Consider the following 24,505-nt stretch of genomic DNA (forward strand, 5'->3'; position numbering starts at 1 on the left):
CCCCAGAATGAAACAGCACTGTAAATAAGTAAATACCTAGATATGCTTTAGCTGCCTCAAAAACTTAGGGAAGGTTCATTGAGAGCAGCTTGATAAACTTCTAGTTTATTTTTTAAAACTCTGATAGGAACGTATATTGATTTTAATTCTCCAAATTTTATACATGCTATCTTTAGTGCTTCTGATCCTTTCTGATATTGCATTTCTGCTTTAATTATGAATATAACCATGACCCTCATGGTTGGAAATATAAAATGCAAGTATTCCAGTTATTAATTACAGTTTCACTCTACCGTTTGGCTATATATGAATCCCAACTTTATCCTACCTTGACAGGTAGATTCTGCTGGCGAATGGTGAGCTTTGTGGAGGGACGGGGCATTAAACCTAATTCTCAATCCAGCACTCTGACCACTATGCACTTTTGTTGGGCATATGGGTGGCACCTCTGGCCTGTGGGTCACACGTGGCCCCCTGGACTCTCTCCAGGTCATGCCCCTCACTGCCCACTGCTCTGTGCTTTCCTCAAGTGCTTTTACCTGCCTGGAACTGTAATAATGGCTCTTTCTTGCCTTGATGGGAAAGTGCATGCACACCTGGCTTTTGTGTGGCTGGGGAGAGTGATGTTGCATTTGGGTCCTGTTTGAGGGCTCCCCATAGGCACCTGGCTGCTGGACTAGATGAGCCTTTGGCCTGATCCAGCGGGGCTCTTCTTATGTTATATTATCTGCCCACTTTTGCCTCTGATCCTGCCCATCAGTGCCATGTGGCTCTTGTAAGGTTCCCCACGAGGGAATGCAGCCCATGGCTTGAAAAAGCTCCTCACACCCATTGAAAGTGCTGTTTTAAAAAAGCAGCCGCATTAATCGTAAACACACTTAGTAGAGGAGCAAGTAAACATGCATAGGATTAGCCAGTGTAAAAGAACGCAAGTGGAAATTACCCTCTGACACTGCTGTGCAAACAGTGTACATAAGCTAAACACTTTACCTCCACAGTAAATGTGGAAGTGAATTACAGGTGTTTAGGATAGAACAACATGAGGAGGATTACCTGTCCTCAGAAATAACGGCACGAGGTGTTTCAGCACTTCGTGTGGCCTCGGATTTTTGTTCATTCTTCTCACTGTGGAAATCAAAGCATAAGCAGTTGGAAATTAATTACAATTCATTTCTTTCTCACTCCTTCCAACCAACCAAGCATACCAGTTCCACCAGGAAGAGCAGTTCTCTACTTAGCTGCCTGTATTTTATGAGTAAATTAGGATTGCACAGATTATTACCTTCTACGTGAAGGAGATTCAGGAGATTTTGGAGCAGAGTTGTTCCAGGAAGTCATCTGATTACTCTCTTGATCCAGCTTGTTACTGGAAGAAGAAATTAGAATAATTATGTCCTTGGGTGCATATCTGGGCACAGTAAACTGGAGTAAGAAGAAGGGATTTGAACTCTGCGTGTGGAAGAAATCTCAAAGGTTCTGCAGAACACGAACCCCTATTTTGCACCCACAGCACAAATGTATAACATTCACTGCAACCCTGAATATACAGGAAATCATTGAGTATGAATAAAACATGGTCAGTTTGTTGCAATTTATATAACTGAAACTGAGGCCTGGGCATCTATGCTGGAGAGAGAGACATCATTTCCACAAACTAGATTGGCCAAGTACTGTTCTTAACTAGGATATCTGTTTGATTTCTGCCCAGTCTGGGTCAATGTAGAGAGGAGCTTCGTTTACCTGTTTTCCAAAGAACTGAATTGTTTGAACAAGGATTCAGAATAGGAACTGGAGGCTTGGTTTCCGCTGTTCCCTGAATCGAAGCTGTGAAAAGAGAACAATGCAGCACAGGTCAAAAACATTAAGGTTTTCTCCTCCACCCAGCTCTTCTCCCTCCAACACCACTTTCCTCTTGTAGATAAAATGGGCCTGATCCAGGCTTAGAGGCAGCCTGCCACTGAATATCAAGTTGTTGTGGAGCGACAATAGACCAGGATCCCACTTTCATACCTTGTTTTTGAATAAGAATGGGGAAGAAAAATGCATTTATTTATTTATTTCCATTTTGGAGCTGATTTTTATTTTTATTTTTGGAGAGCAGCATCACAAAATCTGGGGTGTGTGCAAATTTCAAATGATCGTTCTAACCCCCTCTGCACTATACATTTAAAATGTATACCACTTTAAACAGTCATGGCTGTTTGGGGACTGCCTGGGAACTGTAGCTTTTAAGGGAACTGAGAATCATTAGGAAACTCCCTTAATTTAATGCATTATGTTGCACAGGCTGCACAGAAAAAGCATTTAGGTTCCTAGGATTCATTCTGATTGTGCAGATAAAATATAACTGATAGAATTCTACAGGATGTGGTTTTAGTGTGTGAAAACAGTCAAGATCCCAGGATCCCAAGGCATGCACCTCCAAGGTAGTGGAGATGTCAGGTACCATCCTGGCATCTAGACACCTTCACTTGCTCTCAAGTGGCTGATAGCCAGGTGCAAAATGCACCTGGCGCCTGGCTAATTTCGAACATTGCTTGCTATAGTAATGCAGATTACACCAACCTTGTGCTAGAAGAAGCATTCACCATCCTTGTCTCACTTTGTGGTGATCCTGAAGTGCTTATTCTTTCCCCATTGGTGCTGCTGGCAAAACAGAGAAGGCCTAGTGGTTAGTCCATGGCATTATTGTCTTCAGTACACCAGACCCTCCAGGTCTCCCTATTTTCCAGGGACATCCCTAATTTAAAGAAGCCATCCCAGTTTCTGATTTGAACCTGGAATGTCCCACTTTTCCTTAGGATATCCCTTTTTTCCTTGGAGAAATGTTGGAGGGGATGGAGTTTTCCAACCCCTGAGCTGTCTGAAGGCAATCCTATATAGGGAAGTTTTTTTTAAAAAATGTTTCATTATGTTTTTATATATGTTGGAAGCTGCCCAGAGTGGCTTGGGCAACCCAGTAAGATGTGTGGGGTATAAATAGTAAAATTATCATTATGGAATGGGACGTCCCTATTTTCATTGGAGAAATATTGGAGGGTATGATAGACGCTCAAAGTAGCCAATTCTATAGTAGCCAATTGCAGTTTGTCTTTGGAATGGTTCCTACCATTAATATCAGGGTGTAAATCAGGGATGGGTAATCAGCCCAAGGGCCGCATTCCTTCATGGGTAACCTTCTGGGGGCCACAAGCCATTGGTAGGCAGGGGGCCAGATACAGAATTGGAAAGAACAATGGATGTGACGCTTACCTTTCTACAGTACATTTCTGACATGTAAAAGGCAGAAATTACTAAACAACACACACAGCATCTCTCCACCCTCCTTCCGTGGAGGTTAGGAGCCTTATCACAATTCAAGGGTCCATGTTAGTCAGGTAAAAGTATTCAAGGAGAGCATGGCCTCTGAGAGGAGGTGTGGCCTACCAAGAGTTCCATGGGCTAGATTGCAACACCTGGGGGCTTTCATTTAGTTTTCATGGCTTGAGGTTCCCCACCCCTGGTTTAAATAATAAAATCCAGCTCAGCAGCAGGTATTTGCAAAAATCCAAAATCGGGCAACATTGTAGAATTCAAGCTGGACTTTTTCCACATTTTGAACTAAGAAATGCAGGTCTTTTGTTTCTTTTTCTGTTTCGGAAGCTGCAACAAAGCTACTTGCTTCCTCACAAAACTATGCCACCATTTCCTAAACTATTTTTTTTATTGTTTAAAATACAGGTCTAGCACTGCAGCACATAAACTCTATGAAAAGGAAAGGAAAAAAGAAAGGCGGGGGAGTTATAGGCAAGCAGGCAGGGAAGAATTGGTGAAGGGTCAGGACAGCAGGTAAGGAAGGAAGGAAGCTGGCCACCAGATACAGATGTCCTGATTAGGGATAGGAGAGATATTTGATTAAATTCTCATTTAAATATGAACTTGCTTAATTCGCATATACCAAAATAGTACATGAACCAAAACACTGCGATCTTTCAAAACTTGCACTCTCCTGCTATGGAAATGTGTGCAACAATCCATATGCTAGGGTAAAGTGCCCATAAAAATGCATATATTAGTGCAAATAACATAAGCAATGTATTATTTATGGAGAAATTGCTTTACAAAATTGTGTATATTACACAAGATTGCGTTCAAATATTTGTGTATTAGGAGAAGCTCACACTAAAATGCTGGTGAATTTTCATGGTGGCTTTCTGATGTGGAAAAGGGAACTGAAGATTAGAAAACTGAAACTGAAAGAAGCCGAGATTTACAGATTTGCCCATCCCCTAGTCATGGTGAGAGAGTATCAGAGTCTAGCCATAAGGCAATATGGGCTACTATCCAGAGAGGCAATTGGGGAACTGTTTTCTCCCACACCCATTGGTGGGCATGCAGAGACATCTAAAGTGAGAATCACTTTCTTATTGACCAAAGGGTCTTACCTCTTCCCACGGCGGCTGAACCATCCTGAAGCAGGTACTGTCTGACTTCTGGAGCGTGGGCCTGTGTCATCCTCTAGATCAATCCTATCAGGAAGACAAAAAGCCCCAAGTATAAGTTGTGTTGTCCCTCTCTTTGCACACACTTCATTTTTAGGTTGTGAGGTGTGCCACGTATTTGACAGAGCTCTTATGTTCTCCTATCACCCACCCCAATTTGGTGTGTTTGTTTTTGAAAAGCAATTTCATTGGGGACATTTTAAAAATGGAGCAAGGGAGCACAAAGGCACAATTCCACCCGGCCTTGGAGACTACTCAATTTATTATAGCATAAGTTTTTCTGGTCTGGCATCTGAGTTCAAGAAGGACACTGACAAACTGGAACGTGTCCAGAGGAGGGCAACCAAAATGGTCAAAGGCCTGGAAACGATGCCTTATGAGGAACGGCTAAGGGAGCTGGGCATGTTTAGCCTGGAGAAGAGGAGGTTAAGGGGTGATATGATAGCCATGTTCAAATATATAAAAGGATGTCACATAGAGGAGGGAGAAAGGTTTTGTTTTCTGCTGCTCCAGAGAAGCGGACATGGAGCAATGGTTCCAAACTACAAGAAAAAAGATTCCACCTAAACATTAGGAAGAACTTCCTGACAGTAAGAGCTGTTCGACAGTGGAATTTGCTGCCAAGGAGTGTGGTGGAGTCTCCTTCTTTGGAGGTCTTTAAGCAGAGGCTTGACAACCATATGTCAGGAGTGCTCTGATGGTGTTTCCTGCTTGGCATGGGGTTGGACTCGATGGCCCTTGTGGTCTCTTCCAACTCTATGATTCTATGATTCTATGATAGTGGACTCCACTCCAGAGAAGCTTGTGCCATATAATACATTGGATAGTCAATAAGGTGCTGTAAGACTCTTTGTTGTCCATCCTCATCCGGACCATTGAACCAGTAGAGAGACAATGAGGGGCCTTAACTCACCTCTTGGCCACGAAGGATGGTGGCTCTTGTGTTGGACTTATAAAAACACACAAGTATTAAAACCCATCAGCAGGGTGAGTTGAGGTCACCATAACTTTCAAAAGATCAACTGCTCATGTGTTTTTATTCATTGTTTTGTGAATAAAAGTGATAGGTGGCAATGCCACCACCAGTTTCCTTACAAAAACACACCTCTGCCTGCTCCCTCATCCCATGCTGTAACTACAGAACCTTCAGTCACCCTTTCCTCTTCTTCTGCCCAACCCCCTCAAAGGAATCCTTGAAACCTTGTTCATTGTTTTCCTCCCATAACTCCTGTGTAAAATCTAAAGCATGGGTGGGAGAACCTATAGCCCTCCAGTTTGTTGTTGAATACCAACTCCTGCCAAGCCAACCCAATGACAAGGGGTGGTGGGGGTTGTAGTCCAATGACTACAACTGGAGAGCCATGAATGTCACTGTTAAAAATAGTGCTATGAAGAATACAACCTGGCAAAATGTGTATGTGTGTGTTTGATAGGGGTGGAGAGATTGGTCTATTTCCAATCCATGCCAATTCCAAATGAGTTAATTCCAAAATTCAGTCATACTTCTGCTGGCCTGTTTTAGGTTGTTACACTTTCAAACGTCACTAAGAACTGTTCTTTTGTTTCTCTTGTTAATAAATCCCCTTCCCTTCACTCAAACTCACCCATTGCTTTTCTTAGCAGCTGAAAGGACATAGGAGCGCTCCCTTCTGGCTGTTCTCCTAAGCACGCCGCTCGCAGCTTCAGTCCTGCGAGGGGAAGAGAGAAAGGAAGTAGGATAGAAACAGGTCATGCCAGTTTCTACATCTGTGAAGTTTAATCACAGAATATACAGAACTGTATAGACTACTCTCATTAGGTTTTGGCATTGCCAAAAGAGACAAATACATCACCACAACAATAGGACTAAAGAAAGATGACACAGGCCTGTATGAAGTTTGCCACAGGCCTGTACTTCAGGTTACATACGCTTCAGGTTACAGACTCCACTAACCCAGAAATATTATCTCGGGTTAAGAACTTTGCTTCAGGATGAGAAACAGAAATCGTGCTCCGGCGGCGCAGTAGCAGCAGCAGGAGACCCCATTAGCTAAAGTGCTGCTTCAGGTTAAGAACAGTTTCAGGTTAAGAACGGACCTCCGGAACGAATTAAGTACTTAACCCGAGGCACCACTGTACTGATTTATATTTATAGATGCATATTAGGAAATAATCACTGTGGGCAGGACTGACTAGGTGACTTGTATGCTTGCTCTCTCTGCTGCCTTGTTGGTGGGCAACAGCTGCTCCCTGTTGGTGGGCAACTTCAAAGCCCCTTCTCTCCCTTCTTAGGGTCCCTTACCTCTAATTCAGACTTGGACTGGACAGTCTTTCAAGCAGAGCAGCCCTCTGTGGTCTCATATGGCCACCATGTACTGTTTGCTCCTTGTACTTCACTGCAGATGAAGGCTCTCTTGACTGAAAGCTCCACACAAATCAACAAATCCTTGAGCACAGAAAATTTGCTGGTTTTCTGTGCGGATGGAACTTTTCATATGAAGTAGCATTTAATCATGTGAGCCCACAACTGCAGTTGGAAGAAGTGCAGTCACACATGCGAGAACGAGAACCTGGTCTAACAGAGCAATCCAATCTATACATAGCTGTCAAGTGTCCCTTATTTGAAGGGACAGTCCCTTATTCCAGCGCCATGTCCCGCTGCTGTCATTATTGATGGATGTCCCTTAAATGTCCCTTAAATGATGTCCCTTAAATTTCAAAGGAAGCAGCTCCTCTCCCTCCCTCCCTGCCAGCCAGGGAGGAGGGAGGCTCCAACTATGTTGCTTGGCTGTGTTGCTCACCCAATAAGAAGTCTAAGAACGACGGGGGGGGGGGGATGTGTGGAGCTTGCATGCCTTGTGTGTGGCTAGATAATGCAAGCTGAGGGGGTTTTTGAATGCTGGACGCCATTTTGTTGCACATGCTGCTGCAAACTTTGCAGTGCAAAGCCAGGCCGGGGAGCCATCTTAAGTTGAGGCTGCATAGGCCTTGTGGTGCATGTGATTCAGATTCTATTCAGTTGAACCTCTGGTTACAAAGTTGGTTGGACAGTGTTCTCGAAGCTACCAGCCTGAGTTTGACCAGACTGCAGGAGGACAAGAAGACTGGAGTGCTTGGAACAGGTGAGGCTGCAGGTCCCTTATTTTGGCTGCTGGTCCCTTATTTTCAAGGCTGCTGGTCCCTTATTTTCAAATCTGTAAGTTGACAGCTATGAATCTATATGAACTGTTGATAGGTTGCTGGTTCATGTGACTGAGCTGAAAGATGTTTGGAATTAGTGCAATTATCTCCCTCTCTCCCGCCACCCCCTTGGAACGCCCCTTTCATGGAAGGGGGCTATGCCTCCTTAAGCTACCCTGGCATTGCAGCGGCTTAGCCTGGGTGGGAGATTTATGCCAATGTAGCCCTGGCTCAGCTGGGGCAGCCCAAAAGCCGCTGGATCCAAAGCTCCCCATTCTGGTGAGTCTGGGATTTGGATTGCACTTTAAATTCCCCATGCACAGCTGTACAAGAGCTCATTGTTGATGGTGCTCTCTCAGCTCCAGGGACTGAACTCTGTTGCTTTCAAACATAACCCTCAATGTGCAGTCTGCTGCAGTTGTGATGAGGTACCTCTTTTGTTGCTCATCTGGGGAAACGGAAGGCTCCACGTCACCTGGTTCGGATAGCTCTCGTTTGATGTTATAAGGAGCCCTGGATCATGTATAAGAAAGAAGAGGTGGATTGTTATTATTTTCAGCAAACAGCCACAGGAGGAATCTGTGCTTCAGCCTCACCTCTCCACAACAGCCCCAACCACAGTGAGAGGCAGCAAAGTACACTTTGGATTCTCTGAAGCCTGCCAATACCTCCCTCTTGTGGTTACATAAGGATGCACATGCCCCTCTGAACTTTGGGAATGGGAGGGAATGATCTGGACTGTGAGATCATAGGATGTGGGGAAAGCGTGTGAGATAACCAGCCTCATCTAACTGACATGCTTAAGTTTAATTAATACATGAAGGGCCACCCCAAGACATGGTACCTTCCTCCCCACCAGGGATGTTCTACATCAGGAACAAGGGTGGAATAAAGACCTACAATGAGATCTCCTGCACTGTGGATCCTGCCACCTGGGGCAGTTGCCTCACCTTGATTCACGGGTGGGCCGGCCTTGCTGCCTGTGCAACTTTCATGACCGATGTGTGGAAAAGCACATGAACCGGACCTTTGGAGAGTTTGTAAGTAAACCATTTGTAACTTACTAAACATGTGGTCTTCTGCTATACTGGGGTAAGAGGGGACTGTTTTGGAACTCACATGGAAAGACATATTTTAAAGGTCTAAATAGCCTATATTTCCACCCTTTGTTTTACAGCATATTTTGTGATTTTAAATCTCTGCTGGGATTTTCTCAACAAAGAGTACTTTCTATACCTACTTTTTCTCCTGAACCAATAAAGTGAAAGAAGGAGCACAGAGCTTGCGGGAAAGGCAAGGAGGGTGATGGTGGTTAGTGAGAGCTGAAGAACAACCAGAGAGAGAAGAGAAAGGAAAAAAGGAGGGAGCAAAGCAACAAAACCGGGAAGAAGATGAAAGATGGAGAGAGAGCGACTGAAACTAAAAGGCGCTTTGTGTCACAGAGTGTCTGACTGTTTTCCAGTACTGACAGATAACTGCCATCGTTGTTATGTAAAGTAACGGGAGTGGGGGGAATTTAGTTCATTTGTTGCCTTTGGCTTGGATTCTAGCTTCTATTCAGTGAATGGAGCATAGCTCCTGTTCCCAGAATTAGACCACCCGGCCTCACCCTTCAATCTGCCTCACCCTGCTCCTCCTGGAAATATGATCCTGGGCCTTAGGAGCTCCTTGAGAATGGCATGGGACATGGGGCAGATGGGCTGCAGGAGGGAGCTGAAAAGGATGTAGCTCAGTTGCAGAGTATCTGCTTTGCACACAGAAGGTCCCAGGTTCAATTCCTGGCACCTCCAGGTAGGGCTGAAACCCGGAGAACTGCTGCCAGTCAGTGTAGACAATACTGAGTCAGAGGAACCAATGGTATGACTCTGTATTAGGCCATTTCCTATGTTACTATAAGAAATCTCCCCGTGACACGAAAAGAGGAACAAAACAAAAAAGAATCCAAGTTTTTTTCTTCTTGTTGTTTTTATTTGTTAATTGTCAGGTTGTGCAGTTTTATTGTGGAAAGTGATAATGTTTGAGCAAATATGCAGCGTTTTATCTTGTGAACTGCTCTGAGATCTTATGATGAAGGGTGGTATATGAATCTAGATAATAATAAATGAACATTGTTCTTTTAGCAAGGTTGGGCTGGATGCATCCTTTTTATTGATGTTGCTGGATAAACACCTTTCGGTTTTTATTTTGTGCTTATTCTACGTACCTAGTTTTAAACACTGGATAAATAGTTTGATCTTTTAAAATGTGGGGCAATTCACTTTGAGGCTTTTTTTTGTAAAAATAACACACACAAAACCCCGCATCAATCAGAATGTGTCTTCCTTGCCTGTGATTGAGTTCTGTTGAGCATTACATATGAGGCGCCTGCCCTGACCAAGATGGGGTTTCTTTAGAGGAGGGAAGCAAATCCCCTCTGGGTATACTCACAGTTTCTTGTACTCCTCAGTACTCATCTTGTGCCCTTGACTGAAGCGGGGCAGGCTGGCGCTCTTGGCACTGAAAGCAGAACACACCCAGAAATAATCAGTGGTTTGAACAAACAGAAGTGATATGTCTGCAGGGTTATATCCTCATAATATAACGGTGAGTGTGGAGAAGTTGTAGTGTCAAAGGTCTGAGGTTTTGTATCCACGGATGTCCCAGCCTCTTAGCCACCCCACTTTCCTAATGTCCAGCTTTCTTTCTTTTAAGTAAGCTTCTAGATTTTTACTTGATACAGGACAAAGTGTGCAGCAAGACTATCCAATTACACTCTTGGACATAGTACAATTTAATAATTTTGGGATTATTCACACTTACCAGGGAGTAAGCCCCACTGAACATTCCTGCATTGCAGGGGGTTGGACTAGATCAGTAGTTCCCAAGCTTTTTTTTTTGGCCATGCCCCACATAATCATCTCTAAAATCCTGGAACCCCCCCCCCGACATATAATTCTTATTATTTTGTTGTGGCTATGGAAACCCAGCCAGATGGGCAGGGTATAAATAACAAAGTTGTTGTTGTTGTTGTTGTTAAAAAAGTAAACTCCTATTCACGTGGTAAAGGTAAAGGTAAAGGTAAAGGTAAAGGGACCCCTGACCAATAGGTCCAGTCATGACTGACTCTGGGGTTGCGGCGCTCATCTCGCTTTATTGGCCAAGGGAGCCGGTGTACAGCTCCCGGGTCATGTGGCGAACCAGAGCAGCACATGGAAATGCCGTGTACCTTCCTGCCAGAGTGGTACCTATTTATCTACTTGCACTCTGATGTGCTTTCAAACTGCTAGGTGGGCAGGAGCAGGGACCGAGCAACAGGAGCTCACCCTGTCACAGGGACCTTCCGACCTTCTGATCGGCAAGTCCTAGGCTCTGTGGTTTAACCCACAGCACCACCTGCATCCCCAGTTGTGGAGGGAGCCTAAAAGGCCATTAACTTGGTCTAACTCATTCTCAAATTGCTCCCCCCTTAAAAATCAAATTGCCACCCTGTGGGGGAGGGTGCCCCACATTGAGAACCATGGGACTAGAAGGTCCATGGAATCCCTTCCAACTCTATGAGTCTACCATTCTATCATAACTACTTCTGAGTAGGCACTGTTTTTTAGACAAATGTGGGCTACCTGTATTTATATTCTGATGGTTCTGAAATGATTGCCCATCCTTAACCCACACACCCTTATTTCTGGCAAGGGGTGTGCTTGGATTGTATGAATTTGACTTCATTGACAAAGCCATGTGTCTGTCCCAAGATCAGGGGTTAATCAAACACACCTCTTTTGTGAGCCATTGGATGCTGTGTTCAAAGGAGTAGTCTTATCAATGGTCTTGGTGAAAACCCCTCTAAAAGAGAGACAGAGAGAGAAAAGATGTAAGTAACTTCCAAGATCATGCAGCACATTACAAGCTTGGTGGATCTGGGAATGCTGTGGACTTTGTGTATCTTGATCTCCATAAGGACATAAGTGTCTCTTGATTTCAAAGTCCCCCATGATATTCTTGCAGAGAATCTGGTAAAATGTGGGCTGGGCAAGGTTACTGTTAGGTGGATTTGTACCAGTTTGAAACTATACCAGACCCTCCTTAGCTTTGCAAATGTGCTGGCAATTTTATTGCTGCACCACCAGGAGAACACACTTAAGCAGGAATCACCAGCTGCACAAATATAAGATGGGGGACACTTGGCTTGCCAGTAGTACATGTGAAAAGGATTTAGGGATCTTAGCAGACCACAAGCTTCATATGAGTCAACAGTGTTATATGGCAGCAAAAAAACAGCTAATGCTATTCTGGACTGCATCAACAGAAGTCTAGTGTCCTTATTAAGAGACATAATTACTATTATAATAGTACCGTTGTATTCTGCCTTGGTCAAGGGTCTGGAAAGCAAACCTTAAGAGGAATGGTTGAAGGAGTTGAGTATATTTAGCCTGGATAAGAGGAGACTGAGGAGAGATATGATAGCCATATTCAAATATATAAGGACTGTCCTGTAGAAGATGGAACAAGCTTGTTTTCCACTGCTCTGAAGGGTAGGACCCATACCAATAGATACAAGTTACAAGAAAGGAATTTCTGATTAAATATCAGGAAGAACTTTCTGACATTAAGAGCTGTTTGTGAGTGGAAGGTGACTTTTTTAGAAGGTGGTGGACACTCCTTCATTCTATGATTCTATATCAAAAACAAAATGCTTTGCTTCTTTCCGGTCCCATCTCTCTCACCTGATGAGGTACCCAGAAGGTGATGTGGCACTGGGAGATCTAGGTAGAGAACAGAAATACATTATTGGCAAAAGGAGAAAAATATACAGAGGCATAACACTTAAGGTTTTATACAAACTATTGGCTTTGGAAAGATTGAACAAACAAAGATATTTCCATGGAGAAGCACTGCTGTTGTGGGGAAACTACATTTGCCCCAGTGGTCAACAAGTTGTTGGGGAAATGTGTGTTTTGTTTTTTAAAATCATTGGAAGAATCATTGGAAGAACTACATCCATCCTGTGCCATTTATTTTTTACCTGAGAAAGGAAGGAACTACTGAGTTTGGAGCTGGGGTGGATAGGATGGTAGATATTGGCTGGGGAGAAGCTGCAAATTCTTCTCCAGCTCAGTTTTTAATCTAAGCCAGAGAAGAATTGCAGGGTTTTAAAAGTTCCTCTCTCATTGTAGGCATAGCTGTCAACTTTCAGATTTGAAAATAAGGGATCAGCAGCCTCGAAAATAAGGGATCAGCAGCCTCACCTGTCCCGGGGACAGTCTACGGGATATCTAACAATCCGGGATAGCAGCGGGAAGTAGCAGGAAATGGCGCTGGAATAAGGGAATTTCCCGCAAAAAAAGGGAAGGTTGACAGCTATGTTGTAAGGTGGGATTTACAACTGCTCGATGTTCATTTCCTAGCCTGGTTCAGGAGAACTTTGATAGCTAGTTTTTACAAAGAATTACAATAAACACATGCACAAACTGAAATTCACAGACTACAACCTGCAATGCCAAACTTTATCTAAGGTAACTATACACCTCTCCCGCATTAAGTGCCCTACTTTTTGCAGTAAAAGGAAGTCACTAACTTTTTGGAATAACTTTTTGGAGACTGTGGTTCTGCTTGGGAAGGTGGTTCAGCAAAGGCTAATCTGGAAGAACAGGAGAGAAATGTTACCAGATGACAAAAGACAACATCATAGCAGGATAAACCATCACAAATTCATGATGGAATTTGGGTCCTATTGCATTTGGCTAAGGAAGAGCTTACTGTCACTTGACTTTTATGTGGACTAATGTTTGCCTAGTAGCCTTTGAAGGTAGCTGAGCAGTTGAGGCAACTGCCATGTTAAGAAGTATATAAATTAACTGTCTTATACCATATTGAGTCAGATTCTTGACCCATCTAACCAAATATTATATTCTCAGACTGGCAACAGCTTCCCAGAATATCATGCAGATGCATCCTCCCAGCTCTGCAATGTGGGTTCCTTTTAACTGACAAATGAACCTGGGACCTTATACAGCCAAAGGAAGAGTCCTTATGTCCTGCATGAGAGCTTTCCATAAGCATCTGGTTGGCCACTGCGAAAACAAAATGCTGAACTAGATGGGCCTTTTGTTTGATCCAGCTTGGCTGTTCTTATGTCCTCTATCACCAAGAAAGGTCTACCATTCCTGTATGGGAAGCAAAGTATATTTTTGGGTATATTTTGTTATTTTTTTAAAAATCAATTCCTCTTAAGTAAACATCAAGCTGTATACAAAGTCTATTATGTAATTAGCATTCTCAATATACATTGATTTTTCTCTAGTGGAGGCTGGTCCATTAGGGCAAATGTGGCACTGCTGCATCTCGAAATGTTTTAAGTCCAGAATGCATCTCAAACCCTACAAAGCCCACACAGAATTGCCCAAAGGAAGCAAGATGTGTGCAGGTGGTTCGTCAAAGGCACCTGCGAGTCGGTGACAAACTCTTTGGTGAGGCAGGAGATTTCCCAGTGGTGCCCCTGGTCCTCAATGGTGAATGCCTGTTGGACAGGAGAGGGGAAAAGAGAGGCAAAAGTGAGAAATCAGTGTGGTGGAAGCAGCTCTGGTGAAAGAGGCTTTCATGCTCTTTCAGTTATTATTATCAATATTTAAATCAATATATAAATATTTATATTCTATCAATATTTATTCATTACACACCCTTCGCCATAAAGTCTGGAGAACCAAAACACAACCATCCTTTAAATTTTTTGAAATTTGCATTTATCAGAATGTTGAGGTGCTATTCTCCAAGCAGGAGAATCATAATATACAAAAATTCACCATGTTACAGGAAGTCTTCTGCAAAATGTGTATATTGGTCAAAACTGCTTGTACAAAAATGTACTTATCTGGAGAAACTTACACTAAAATGCTGAAGAATTTTCATGATTTTTTTTTCTAATTAAAAAGATTATAAATTGTTGCAAAATTTGGAGAATGGAAAACTGAGAATATGAGAGAACAGATTCTTCCACCCCTGGACAATTGATAGATGGGCAGTTCTGCCCACCTGGCAAAACTGACTTACAAGGGTGAGGGGGTTCTGCCTTGTCAGTATATTCCCCACAGAGAATGCACTGGCAAAGCAGCACCCTTCAGGACTGAACTCTGTGTTCACCAGCTGGTGAAGTGGGGATTCAATCCTTTTGGCTGCAGGGGTCTGCTTTGACAGTGTATTCCCTGCAGGGACACCAGCTGATAGACAGCCAGGTGCGGTTTGGGAGAAATGGCCTTGCAGGACAACTTGTAACCTGGCTGGGCAATTGGCCCAGGGGCCAAAGGTTCCACCCTCTCCTGGGCTAGGACCAACAAAAAACCTCAGACATACACTTGCTTACATATGAGATAGCTGACAAAGAATCTAAAATCCTAGTTGTTCCCTCTTTACAGGCTGCACCTTCAGAGGAAAGTGAATAAATGGATCTTTGGTGCTCTGGATCTATCAATTGCATGCCAATGTCTCTCAGTGCTCTGGCAGACACCAGCTGCTCGTCAACCGCCTTTTTAAAAAAATACAAGGCTCTTCATATTCAATAGCACAGCACACAATGTAAAATCTGAAGTCTGATCCCTTGTGAACTTTTCTCTGAGAAGTTGGGTGATGATTGAGATATTATATTTTGGCAGCATTGGAAAGAGGACTGGACAGATGGAGCAGCAATCTCGCAGGCAAGGCAGGTGAATGCCTCTACTTACAATGGGCTGTGGTTCTGCTCCTCCTCATGGTCCGATCTCTGCTGAATCCAGCTCTTATCCCCTTTCAGTGTTGTCCGCACTTTCATCTGGGTGATGATCCTCTTTCGATCCTCATCACTAGGTAGAATGACGCCATCTAATGAATGCACAAAGTGTTAGTTAAGTCACTTGCATAATGCAGACACTTGCCCTTCTTCTGATTGGAAATGCTCTGTTACAGGGGACAAAAAATGGGGGGGGGGCAGTGAGAAATGTCCCTATTTTCATCTGAAGAATGTTGGAGGGTATGCAGCTTAATAAAGAGATGCGGGTGGCGCTGTGGGTTAAACCACAGAGCCTAGGACTTGCCAATCAGAAGGTCGGCGGTTTGAATCCCCGCGATGGGGTGAGCTCCCGTTGCTTGGTCCCTGCTCCTGCCAACCTAGCAGTTTGAAAGCACGTCAAAGTGCAAGTAGATAAATAGGTACCACTCCAGAGGGAAGGTAAATGCCGTTTCCGTGTGCTGCTCTGGTTCGCCAGAAACGGCTTAGTCATGCTGGCCACATGACCCAGAAGCTGCACGCTGGCTCCCTCGGCCAATAAAGCGAGATGAGCGCCGCAACCGCAGAGTTGGTCACGACTGGACCTGATGGTCAGGGGTCCCTTTACCTTTACTATGCAGCTTAAAAGTAGAGCCCTGCAGAATGAGCTGCAAACTTCTACCTTGAGAATGAGTAAGAATTATGCAGCAGTTCATTACCTTTCACAACGCCGAGGGACAGCATGGTTTGTGTTTCCTCCTTCCTCAATATTCAGAGTTTTGTGCTAGCAGGTATAACTGGGAAGGGAAGAATGAAATCCAGGTTATTAATGAGACTGGAAGTACTACAGGCATTGCTGAACTTTCTAGAAAATGGACTATTTTTTATGATTCTTCCAACAGTTGCATTACTTACTGCAGGGGTGAGGAACATTTTTTTCAGCCAGAGGGCCACATTCCATCCTGGAAAACATTCCAGGGGCCACTTGCTGCTGGTGGACAGGGCCAGATACATAAGGGGGTGAGGCAATGAATGCAAATGTTATCTTTGCATGTGAGCTCATGTGAGCTTTTTGTAAACAGACTTACATTTTAAAACACGTGGGCACCTTTAGGCTTTTCGTGTAGTCCAACATCCTGAGGTATCCAACCCCCCCACCCAATAAATGTTTTGTAAATCCAAATGTTGTTTTGTAAATCCAAATGTTGTTTTGTAAATCCACCTTGGATTTACAGAAATATGGGCACAGAGAAAAAGAACTTGGAGCTCTTGTGTTTAAAGAAATGATTAGCCCTAATGGTTAAAGAAACCTCAATGTCCAGTGGCCCCCTCCTGATTGTTGTTATCTTGCAAGTGGAGTCCAGTTGCATACCAGCAAGTTCTGGTTGCACAATGAATGTGGTTTTGGTCCTTATGTTCAGTAAACCTGCTTCAAAATAAGTAAACAGGCCATTTAGAAGCAACCAATGACAATGTTTCACTGGATACCAGTTGTTGGAGAACAATGGCGGGAGAAGCAATTTCATTCCTAGCCTGCTTAAGGGGTTGGGTGATCTACAGCTCTGTAACAGAGTACAGACTTTGCACGAAGAATTTCTCAACTTCAGTCCCTGGCATCACTAGTTAAAAGGCTCACATAGGTAGCAAAGACCCTAGAGAACTACAACCAATCACAGTAGATAATACTGAGCTAGACAGATGAACAGATAGGCCCATTTGCTATCAGGCAGCTTCTTGTGTTACAGTCTTTTCAGAAGTACCTCTTTGGCCACTGTAGGGAAACAGGATGCTGAACTAGATGGATGTTTCTTCTTAAGAATTCTTATCTCAAGGTACAAGACAGGAAACATATAAATGTCAGGAAATGTACCATAAACTAAGGAAGTTGTTGCTTGGGTTCTACAAAAATCGATTACATTAACATTGCAGTACAAAAAAACTACAAAAATTGATTACATTAACATTGCAGTACAAAAAAACAACAATGTATGAGAAATAAAAGAAGCAATAAAAATGCAATTAACAACAAATCCACGTTGTAGACCACCCTGAATGAACACATCCACTGGCAGTCGACATATGGAAACCCCTGTCTCAATTGATTGGTGTGTGTGTGTGTGTGTGTGTGTGTGTTCCTAAGGTTTATGAGCTGTCAGCAAGATTCTACAATATGGAGTTCTACTGCTGGCTGTGCAGGTCTCTTGTCTTGATAGATCAACAGTTGGTAGAGCTGCCTAGAAGAGTGTCTCTAAGGAGAGAGAATATCTAGGTTGGTTGCTGAGATCAGCATGCATTCTCCCTGCAGCTGAGCTGCTTGTGTTCCAAAACGCAGATTGGGGGGAGGCCCCTGGGCTCCTGATTCAGCAGCTTGGGGGGGGAGGATTTGGCAAGTGTGTTCCAGTATTCCACTCAAAAACCTTAATAGAAGCGGAGAGAGGAAGCAACGGCTTATAATGTGTGGTGTCTGTGATATGACTTTAGCGATGAGCTAAAGCTTATCCTGATTGTAGAGAGAGAAATTAAGAATCACAAATAGGTGGGTCAGGGAAGGAAGAGGGAGGAGAAGACAGCTGTAGGAAACTGCTTTGAAAATGCTCAGCTTTCCTCATATAACAAGCAGGATGGGGAGTCTGTGATCTTCCATGTTTTGTTCGACCGCTAACTCTGTTTGCCAGTATCGGTGAGGAGGAGGATGCCTACTCAAGGAGGAAGGGAGCCCTGAAGGCAAAACATACGGCCAGCACAACCCTTGACATTTTGAACTCAGACATTCTAAGGGGATGTAGATTCAGTGACATCCTGGACACAGCTGTGGGAAGTAGGAGAAAGGAGGAAGAGGAGAGTTTTGATCATCATAGTGTTGACCAGTTACAAGTTGGACGCACAAGACCTTGTTACCTTGGAGTGCTCTTGTTCAGGACTCCAGCCAGCCAGCCATACCCTTCCAAAGATACTCCACTCAGCTTCTAGCTCCAACCCTCTGCCCCACACACAACAGTCATTCAGCATTCCATGCCTACTGAGCACACTGTTTTTGGCCCTAGGCTGTTTTCTCGCACTTTTGCAAACCTTGGCTGTCACCCAAACCTGTTGTTACCACCCTTTTTTATGTACGTAAGGATCCGCCCTCAGAGAATGAGTTCACTGTTAGTCTATAAGATGGAAGGGACAGTGAGCCACTCCCATTGCTTTAGGATGAAGTAAGCACTGCTACTTCCGCCTCCTCCCTAGCCACCGCTTGGCATCCCGGTTCTGTCATGCATATTTGTGCACTAGTTTGTTTCCTTATCACAATGCAATCCTAAACAGTAAATGTGTCAGCCCAGCTGTCAAGAACTGGTGTCGACAGCACTAAAAGCAGGAAATAAAACTTATTTCCCCAGTACTAGAAACTTGCCTTGATTCCAAGGTGTTTGTTTTAGCCAGGGCACCAAGTTTGGATCTCCACCCAGATCCCTCAAATATGTTAGTTTCCATAATAGCAAAGAACTGAAGTATCAGAGGTACTGAGACTACAGGCACACTCTCCAACATGTCACGGATGAGAAGAGAGAAATGCATGTTGACACCCCAGCAACCATCATACCAAGGATGATTGAAAGCTACATTCATGCACTGGGGTTCATCCCCAAACTGCTGGAGAAGTTGGAGCAGTCTGTAGAGAATATTCTGTGAAATGTACTACAAAGCCCACTCATGCAAAGCAAATTCTGTCACCAGCCAGTGCCATTTTTCTAGAAAAATAGGTGCTGCAGCTCACCATGAACTTCTCCCTTGTTCTCTTAGAATGGCAATGGCATCCACCTGAGATGTGCTGGAACTGAGTTCTGGTGAGTTCTGGCTGAAATAAAAGCCCTGCCACCAACAAATGGGGTGTCTATGCAAATATCAGGGACGCGGGTGGCGCTGTGGGGTAAACCACACAGCCTAGGGCTTGCCGATCAGAAGGTCGGAGGTTCGAATCCCCGCGACGGGGTGAGCTCCCGTTGCTCGGTCTCTGCTCCTGCCAACCTAGCAGTTCGAAAGCACATCAAAGTGCAAGTAGATAAATAGGTACTGCTCTGGCGGGAAGGTAAATAGTGTTTCCGTGTGCTGTTCTGGTTCACCAGAAGCAGTTTAGTCATGCTGGCCACATGACCCAGAAGCTGTCTGCGGACAAACGCCAGCTCCCTCAGCCAGTAAAGCGAGATGAGCACTGCAACCTCAGAGTTGTCTGCGATTGGACCTAACGGTTAGTGGTCCCTTTACCTTTACCTATGCAAATATCTGGCTCATCTTGACTTTATAGAACCTCAGTAATGATGGAACCCACAGGTGGTGAAAACTTTTATTTTTACATATATTTTGTTATTTGTAAAGGGAATATTTGTATGAGCTAATGCTTTATTATATATTTGGAACAGCTGTACTCTTGTACCCCCCCCCCCGGCTGTACCCCCCCCCCCGGCTGTGATGCTTTATGGTCTACATTTTTTGATCCTTTGTTTTCTTTCTTTATACCTGCACATTTTTTTTTTGGTTAACAAATCAATGACATTTAAAAAAATTTAAAATGCAGTGACAAAGCAGGAAGGGGGGGGGAGTGTCAATCTACAAAGAGATCTGTAAGGTTTGCAGGAAACATGGACCACTTATAAACGCCATCTCCAACTCCTCGAAAGATTCCATCAACAGTGTCTCCGAAAAAATTTACACATCACTTGGGAAGACAGGCAAACTAATATCGGTGTACTGGAAGAAGCAAAGATCACCAGTGTTGAAGTAATGATTCCTCAACATCAACTTCATTGGACTGGTCATGTTGTGCGGATGCCTGATGATCGTCTTCCAAAGCAACTACTCTATTCCGAACTTAAAAATGGAAAGCGCAATGCTGGTGTCCACAGGCTCCCTACCCCTAAACTGGAAGGCTGTCCTCTGCAAAGTGGGGCATCCTACCTGAGCTGCTGTGTTATAAAACCACTAAGAGGCCACACAACTTTCATCCTGTCCTTTCTCTCAGACAGACCCACACTAAAGCAGCCGTCTAATTTTTCAGAGACTTGACAATGTATGTACTAGCTACGCCAAGGCTCTCTCATCAACAGGTCTAGACTGCCTCTTTTTCTCAATTAAACTTGGAATAGCTCATCCCAGACACTCAGGTTGCACTGGAATTTCTGGCTTTGCAGATTCATGCAGAACTAGGCAGGTTGGAAGCACTTGCCAGGTATGGCTTTGGGGAACAACAAACAGCCCTTGCCGGTGCTCATTTCCCCTCCCCAAACCATGAATCATGAAATAGTAGCAAGCCCTGCCCTTTCTTGACAGTTTCCTCCCAGCATGTTACAGGTACAAGCACTCTTTACAGGAATCTTTCCTGTTCCACCCCAGAGACACTTAGCATTCTATGTCCACTGAACATAGGTATGGTACATTGGGATTTGTTTAGCTGTTGCCCCTTTAGGATTCCCCCATCCACTGAAGTTTTATCATACTTCTACTCCTCCTTCTTCTTCTTCTTTGGTGATCACTCGTAGCCAAGTAAGATTGTCTTCCATAAACACGGTTTCTGGACTAGAACTCCCCCCATCATCCCTTACCACTGGTTGTGCTGGCTATGGCCAATGAAGTTGGAGTCCAACATCTGGAAGGCTACAGGTTCCCCATCCCAATTCTAGTTGAAGGAGTCCTATTTCTGAAAGGCTGTGCAGTTTAAGCCTAGTTTAACAATACCCATAAGAAGGGAGAACAGTTTTCTTGAATATGCCCCATCAACAGTGGCCTGGTCACAGGCTCTCCTGTTCAAGTGAACTGCATTGTACTGTTCTTTAAATTTCAATAACAGGATTGTATCCAACTAACTTTTTACTCAGAATGCACTCAGTGAAATTATTGGAATTAAGTCATGTCCTTTAATTTCAAGGGGTCTACTCTATGACTAACATTTGATACAGCTCAATGGGCCAGATTCAAGTAAACCAGTGTGCAAGGGCTCCCACTAGCATAATGGGGTTTCCTCTTTTCCCCTCTCTTTGTGCCCCCAATCCGCCCCCAAATTGGCTCTGGAGGGGGTCAGGAGAACACCCAGAACAGTGTGCAGGGGGAGAAAGAGGCAGAAATGTTTATACTGACAGAACGATCAGAAGAGCATGATATTGAATCTCTCCCATTTATAATTGTGCATCTATAGTAATAAATTAACATATGCAATTCTTACGCCACTCTCTTTTTTGGCTATATGCTTCCTGCTTTTTAGCAATGTGTACACCCAGTTCCCAGTGCTGGTGAGTCATCTGGAGCAAGAGACACCCCTGAAGACCTGCAGTTAGTATTGTTGTGAGTAAGGGGGCTTAGTCTGCATGGGGTTAAAATCTAATGGATTGAATTAGCCAGGCAAGGACTGTCATTACCACCTAAGTAGCTTACCACAAAGACAGCTGCTCTGTGCCATAGGGCAAATGAGTGGGCTGGCAGTGAAAAAGACAATAGCTGGAGTTAGTGTGTGTGAACTGGGAAGGCAGAAGTCACAGAGTGAGTGCCATGGTTGATTTCTGCAACTCACTGCTGTCAGCTGAAGACAATCAGCCATGCCCTGGGCCCCCCAACCTCTCTCAACGCCAATCAAAACTAATAATTGAATAGAAAGAGAACCTACCCACATGAGGCTGATACAAAAACCTTGCACATACACTACAGTGGTACCTTGGTTTAAGAACAGCTTACTGGTAGTTGGTAAACAACTTGGATTAAGAACGCTGCAAACCCGGAAGTAGGTGTTTTGGTTTGTGAACTTTGCCTTGGAAGCAGAATATGTTGAGTGTGTTCCATTTGTAAATTGAGTCCTTGGTTTCTATGGGAAAGCATGCCTTGGTTTAAGAACGCTTTGGTTTAAGTACGGACTTCCGGAACAGAATATGTTCGTAAACCATAGTACCACTGTATTATAAAAGAAAGAAAGTTTACTACCCCCTCTCTCCCCTCCTCTCTTCTCCCCCAATTTTATACTGTATACAACATTAATGTCTCACATCAAATATAACTGACCTGTAGAAAGGGCTTTATGATGTGAAAACAGAGGTGATGTGTGTACTTTTGTAACCCAAGAAAAACCTTTTATAAAAACATTTTAAAAAATAATAATGGGTGGCTATGGAAGAAGCAAGAATTTCTGATCGGTTAATGCTGTGAGCCCCTCCATTGTACGTTCAGGTTGTATATATGTGTAAATAAATCATATATCCTAGCACACCATAGTCTCCGCAGTCCCGCATTCTAAGTAAACCAAACACTGGGCCTGGAACCCCTGGAATCAGAGTTCAGGGTTGCGTGTAACATTATTCTTATAAGTGTGACCTACAACAAATTGTTGCAGCATGGATTGTTCCCCATTGAGGATTCCAGACGCTCCACCTAATTTTCAGGTTCGCCCCATGATCCCCATCAGCATTCCATTTTTGAAGTCCAGTGTCAGCTCTGGCCTTCTCATTTTGCAGCACCCCGCTGGAGAGTGGGCTTTGAGCTCTGTGAAGCTGAAAGTTTCTAAGGGTAGGAGGTTATCTCTGGAGTTCTGACACAGGGGGCAGTGAGTGGATGTGTTCTTTGTAAGAGTGTCAAGCTGTCTTCTTCAACCTTTGCTGAACTTGAATATTTGTAAGTGAACTCAAGCATCATAGAAATGTCATAAATCTCCAATGTTCTCTCCTCCAAAAACTTATCAATCCCAAGTAGCCAATCCACCTTCAGACATAAGTTGACATATAACCTTGCTGGCTTTATTTGTATATCATTGATATGTGTTGTATATTATTTTTACGTGCACCACTTTGGAATTCTATTACTGTTATTAAGCAGTTTATAAATACTTATAAACACAACAAATAAAAATGTAACTTCTGGATATGCTGAGGAAGAAGCTGAACCAAGGCAACGATGCTAGCTACTCACACAAATAAAATTTTAACAAGGCATCCCTGAAACCCAAAAATAAAGACAGAAGGTTGTTTTCAATGTTGCTCGTACTCAAAGTAGCCCCACTGAAATCAATAGGAATGACTAGCTGAGGTGCATTAATTTTAGTGGGCTAAGCTGGATACAACCCTGAGTAGTTTAACAAAGGTAAAAAAGTAAAGGACCCCTGGATGGTTAAGTCCAGTCAAAGGTGACTATGGGGTGCGGCGCTCATCTCACGTGGAGTCAGAATATACTTAGGAAGCTGCCTTACGCTGAATTAATCCATTAGCTCAGCCAGTTCAGTATAGCCTCTACACTGACTGGCAGTTCAGTATAGCCTCTACACTGACTCTCCAGGGACTCAGGCAGGGGTCTTTCCCAGTGCTACCTAGAGATGTTGTGGACTGAGCCTCCAACATCTCTCAGATGAAAATAGGAACAATCTATTCTACATCAGGAAGCTTCTCCCACATTCGATCTCACCGCACATGTAGATGTCATATACCCATATACATCTGTCACCTTGAGCCAATTACAACCACTCTGCCTCACCTGTCTCACAGGATTGTTGTAAAGAAAAAACGTGAGAGGGAAGGGATTGTATAGAACACCTTCTACTGATAAATGGAATGAAATAAAATTTTAGCTATATGCTGCCTTGAGTCTCTCAGGGAAAAAGGTGAAGAAGAAGAAGAAGAAGAAGAAGAAGAAGAAGAAGAAGAAGAAGAAGAAGAAGAAGAAGAAGAAGAATGATCAGGAATATACCAGAGAGTAAAAAGGTAAAGGGACCCCTGACCATTAGGTCCAGTTGTGGCAGACTCTGGGGTTACGGCGCTCATCTCACTTATTGGCTAAGGGAGCCGGTGTACAGCTTCCAGGTCATGTGGCCAGCATGACTAAGCAGCTTCTGGCAAACCAGAGCAGCGCATCGAAACGCCGTTTACCTTCCCGCCAGAGCGGTACCTATTCATCTACTTGCACTTTGACGTGCTTTCGAACTGCTAGGTTGGCAGGAGCAAGGACTGAGCAACAGGAGCTCACCCCGTCGCGGGGATTCGAACCGCTGACCTTCTGATCGGCAAGTCCTAGGCTCTGTGGTTTAACCCACAGCACCACCCACGTCCATATCAAAGAGTAAATCCTATTAAACTCAGTGGGACTTAGTTCTGAGTAAAAATGCTTAGGATCGCGACATTAACACTGCACAGTCTTTGCGCAGTTA

At 43.8% G+C, this 24,505-nt stretch overlaps 1 protein-coding gene across 9 annotated transcripts in view; it reads right to left on the reverse strand.

The window, feature by feature from the left end:
* The window catches only part of ZNF185 (zinc finger protein 185 with LIM domain), a 65,024-nt gene that overhangs the window by 22,720 nt on the left and 17,799 nt on the right, over positions 1-24,505 (reverse strand). For 8 of the 9 annotated variants that reach the window (XM_081847988.1, XM_081847985.1, XM_081847989.1 and 5 more), the window contains exons 2-15: positions 16,071-16,148; positions 15,332-15,467; positions 14,059-14,133; positions 13,192-13,254; positions 12,341-12,379; positions 11,391-11,459; positions 10,068-10,136; positions 8,073-8,153; positions 6,086-6,169; positions 4,425-4,508; positions 2,566-2,646; positions 1,741-1,824; positions 1,283-1,366; positions 1,054-1,125 (exon numbers count right to left, since the gene is read on the reverse strand). In XM_081847988.1, coding sequence (XP_081704114.1) covers positions 1,054-1,125; positions 1,283-1,366; positions 1,741-1,824; positions 2,566-2,646; positions 4,425-4,508; positions 6,086-6,169; positions 8,073-8,153; positions 10,068-10,136; positions 11,391-11,459; positions 12,341-12,379; positions 13,192-13,254; positions 14,059-14,133; positions 15,332-15,467; positions 16,071-16,095 — 1,046 coding nt within the window. In that variant the 5' untranslated portion in view covers positions 16,096-16,148. The remainder of the gene's footprint in view (positions 1-1,053; positions 1,126-1,282; positions 1,367-1,740; positions 1,825-2,565; positions 2,647-4,424; positions 4,509-6,085; positions 6,170-8,072; positions 8,154-10,067; positions 10,137-11,390; positions 11,460-12,340; positions 12,380-13,191; positions 13,255-14,058; positions 14,134-15,331; positions 15,468-16,070; positions 16,149-24,505) is intronic. The other variant, XM_081847984.1, reaches the window with a different exon arrangement.

This window comes from Podarcis erhardii (genome assembly GCF_964252035.2).
Source record: "Podarcis erhardii genome assembly, chromosome: Z".
Classification (NCBI taxonomy): domain Eukaryota; kingdom Metazoa; phylum Chordata; class Lepidosauria; order Squamata; family Lacertidae; genus Podarcis; species Podarcis erhardii.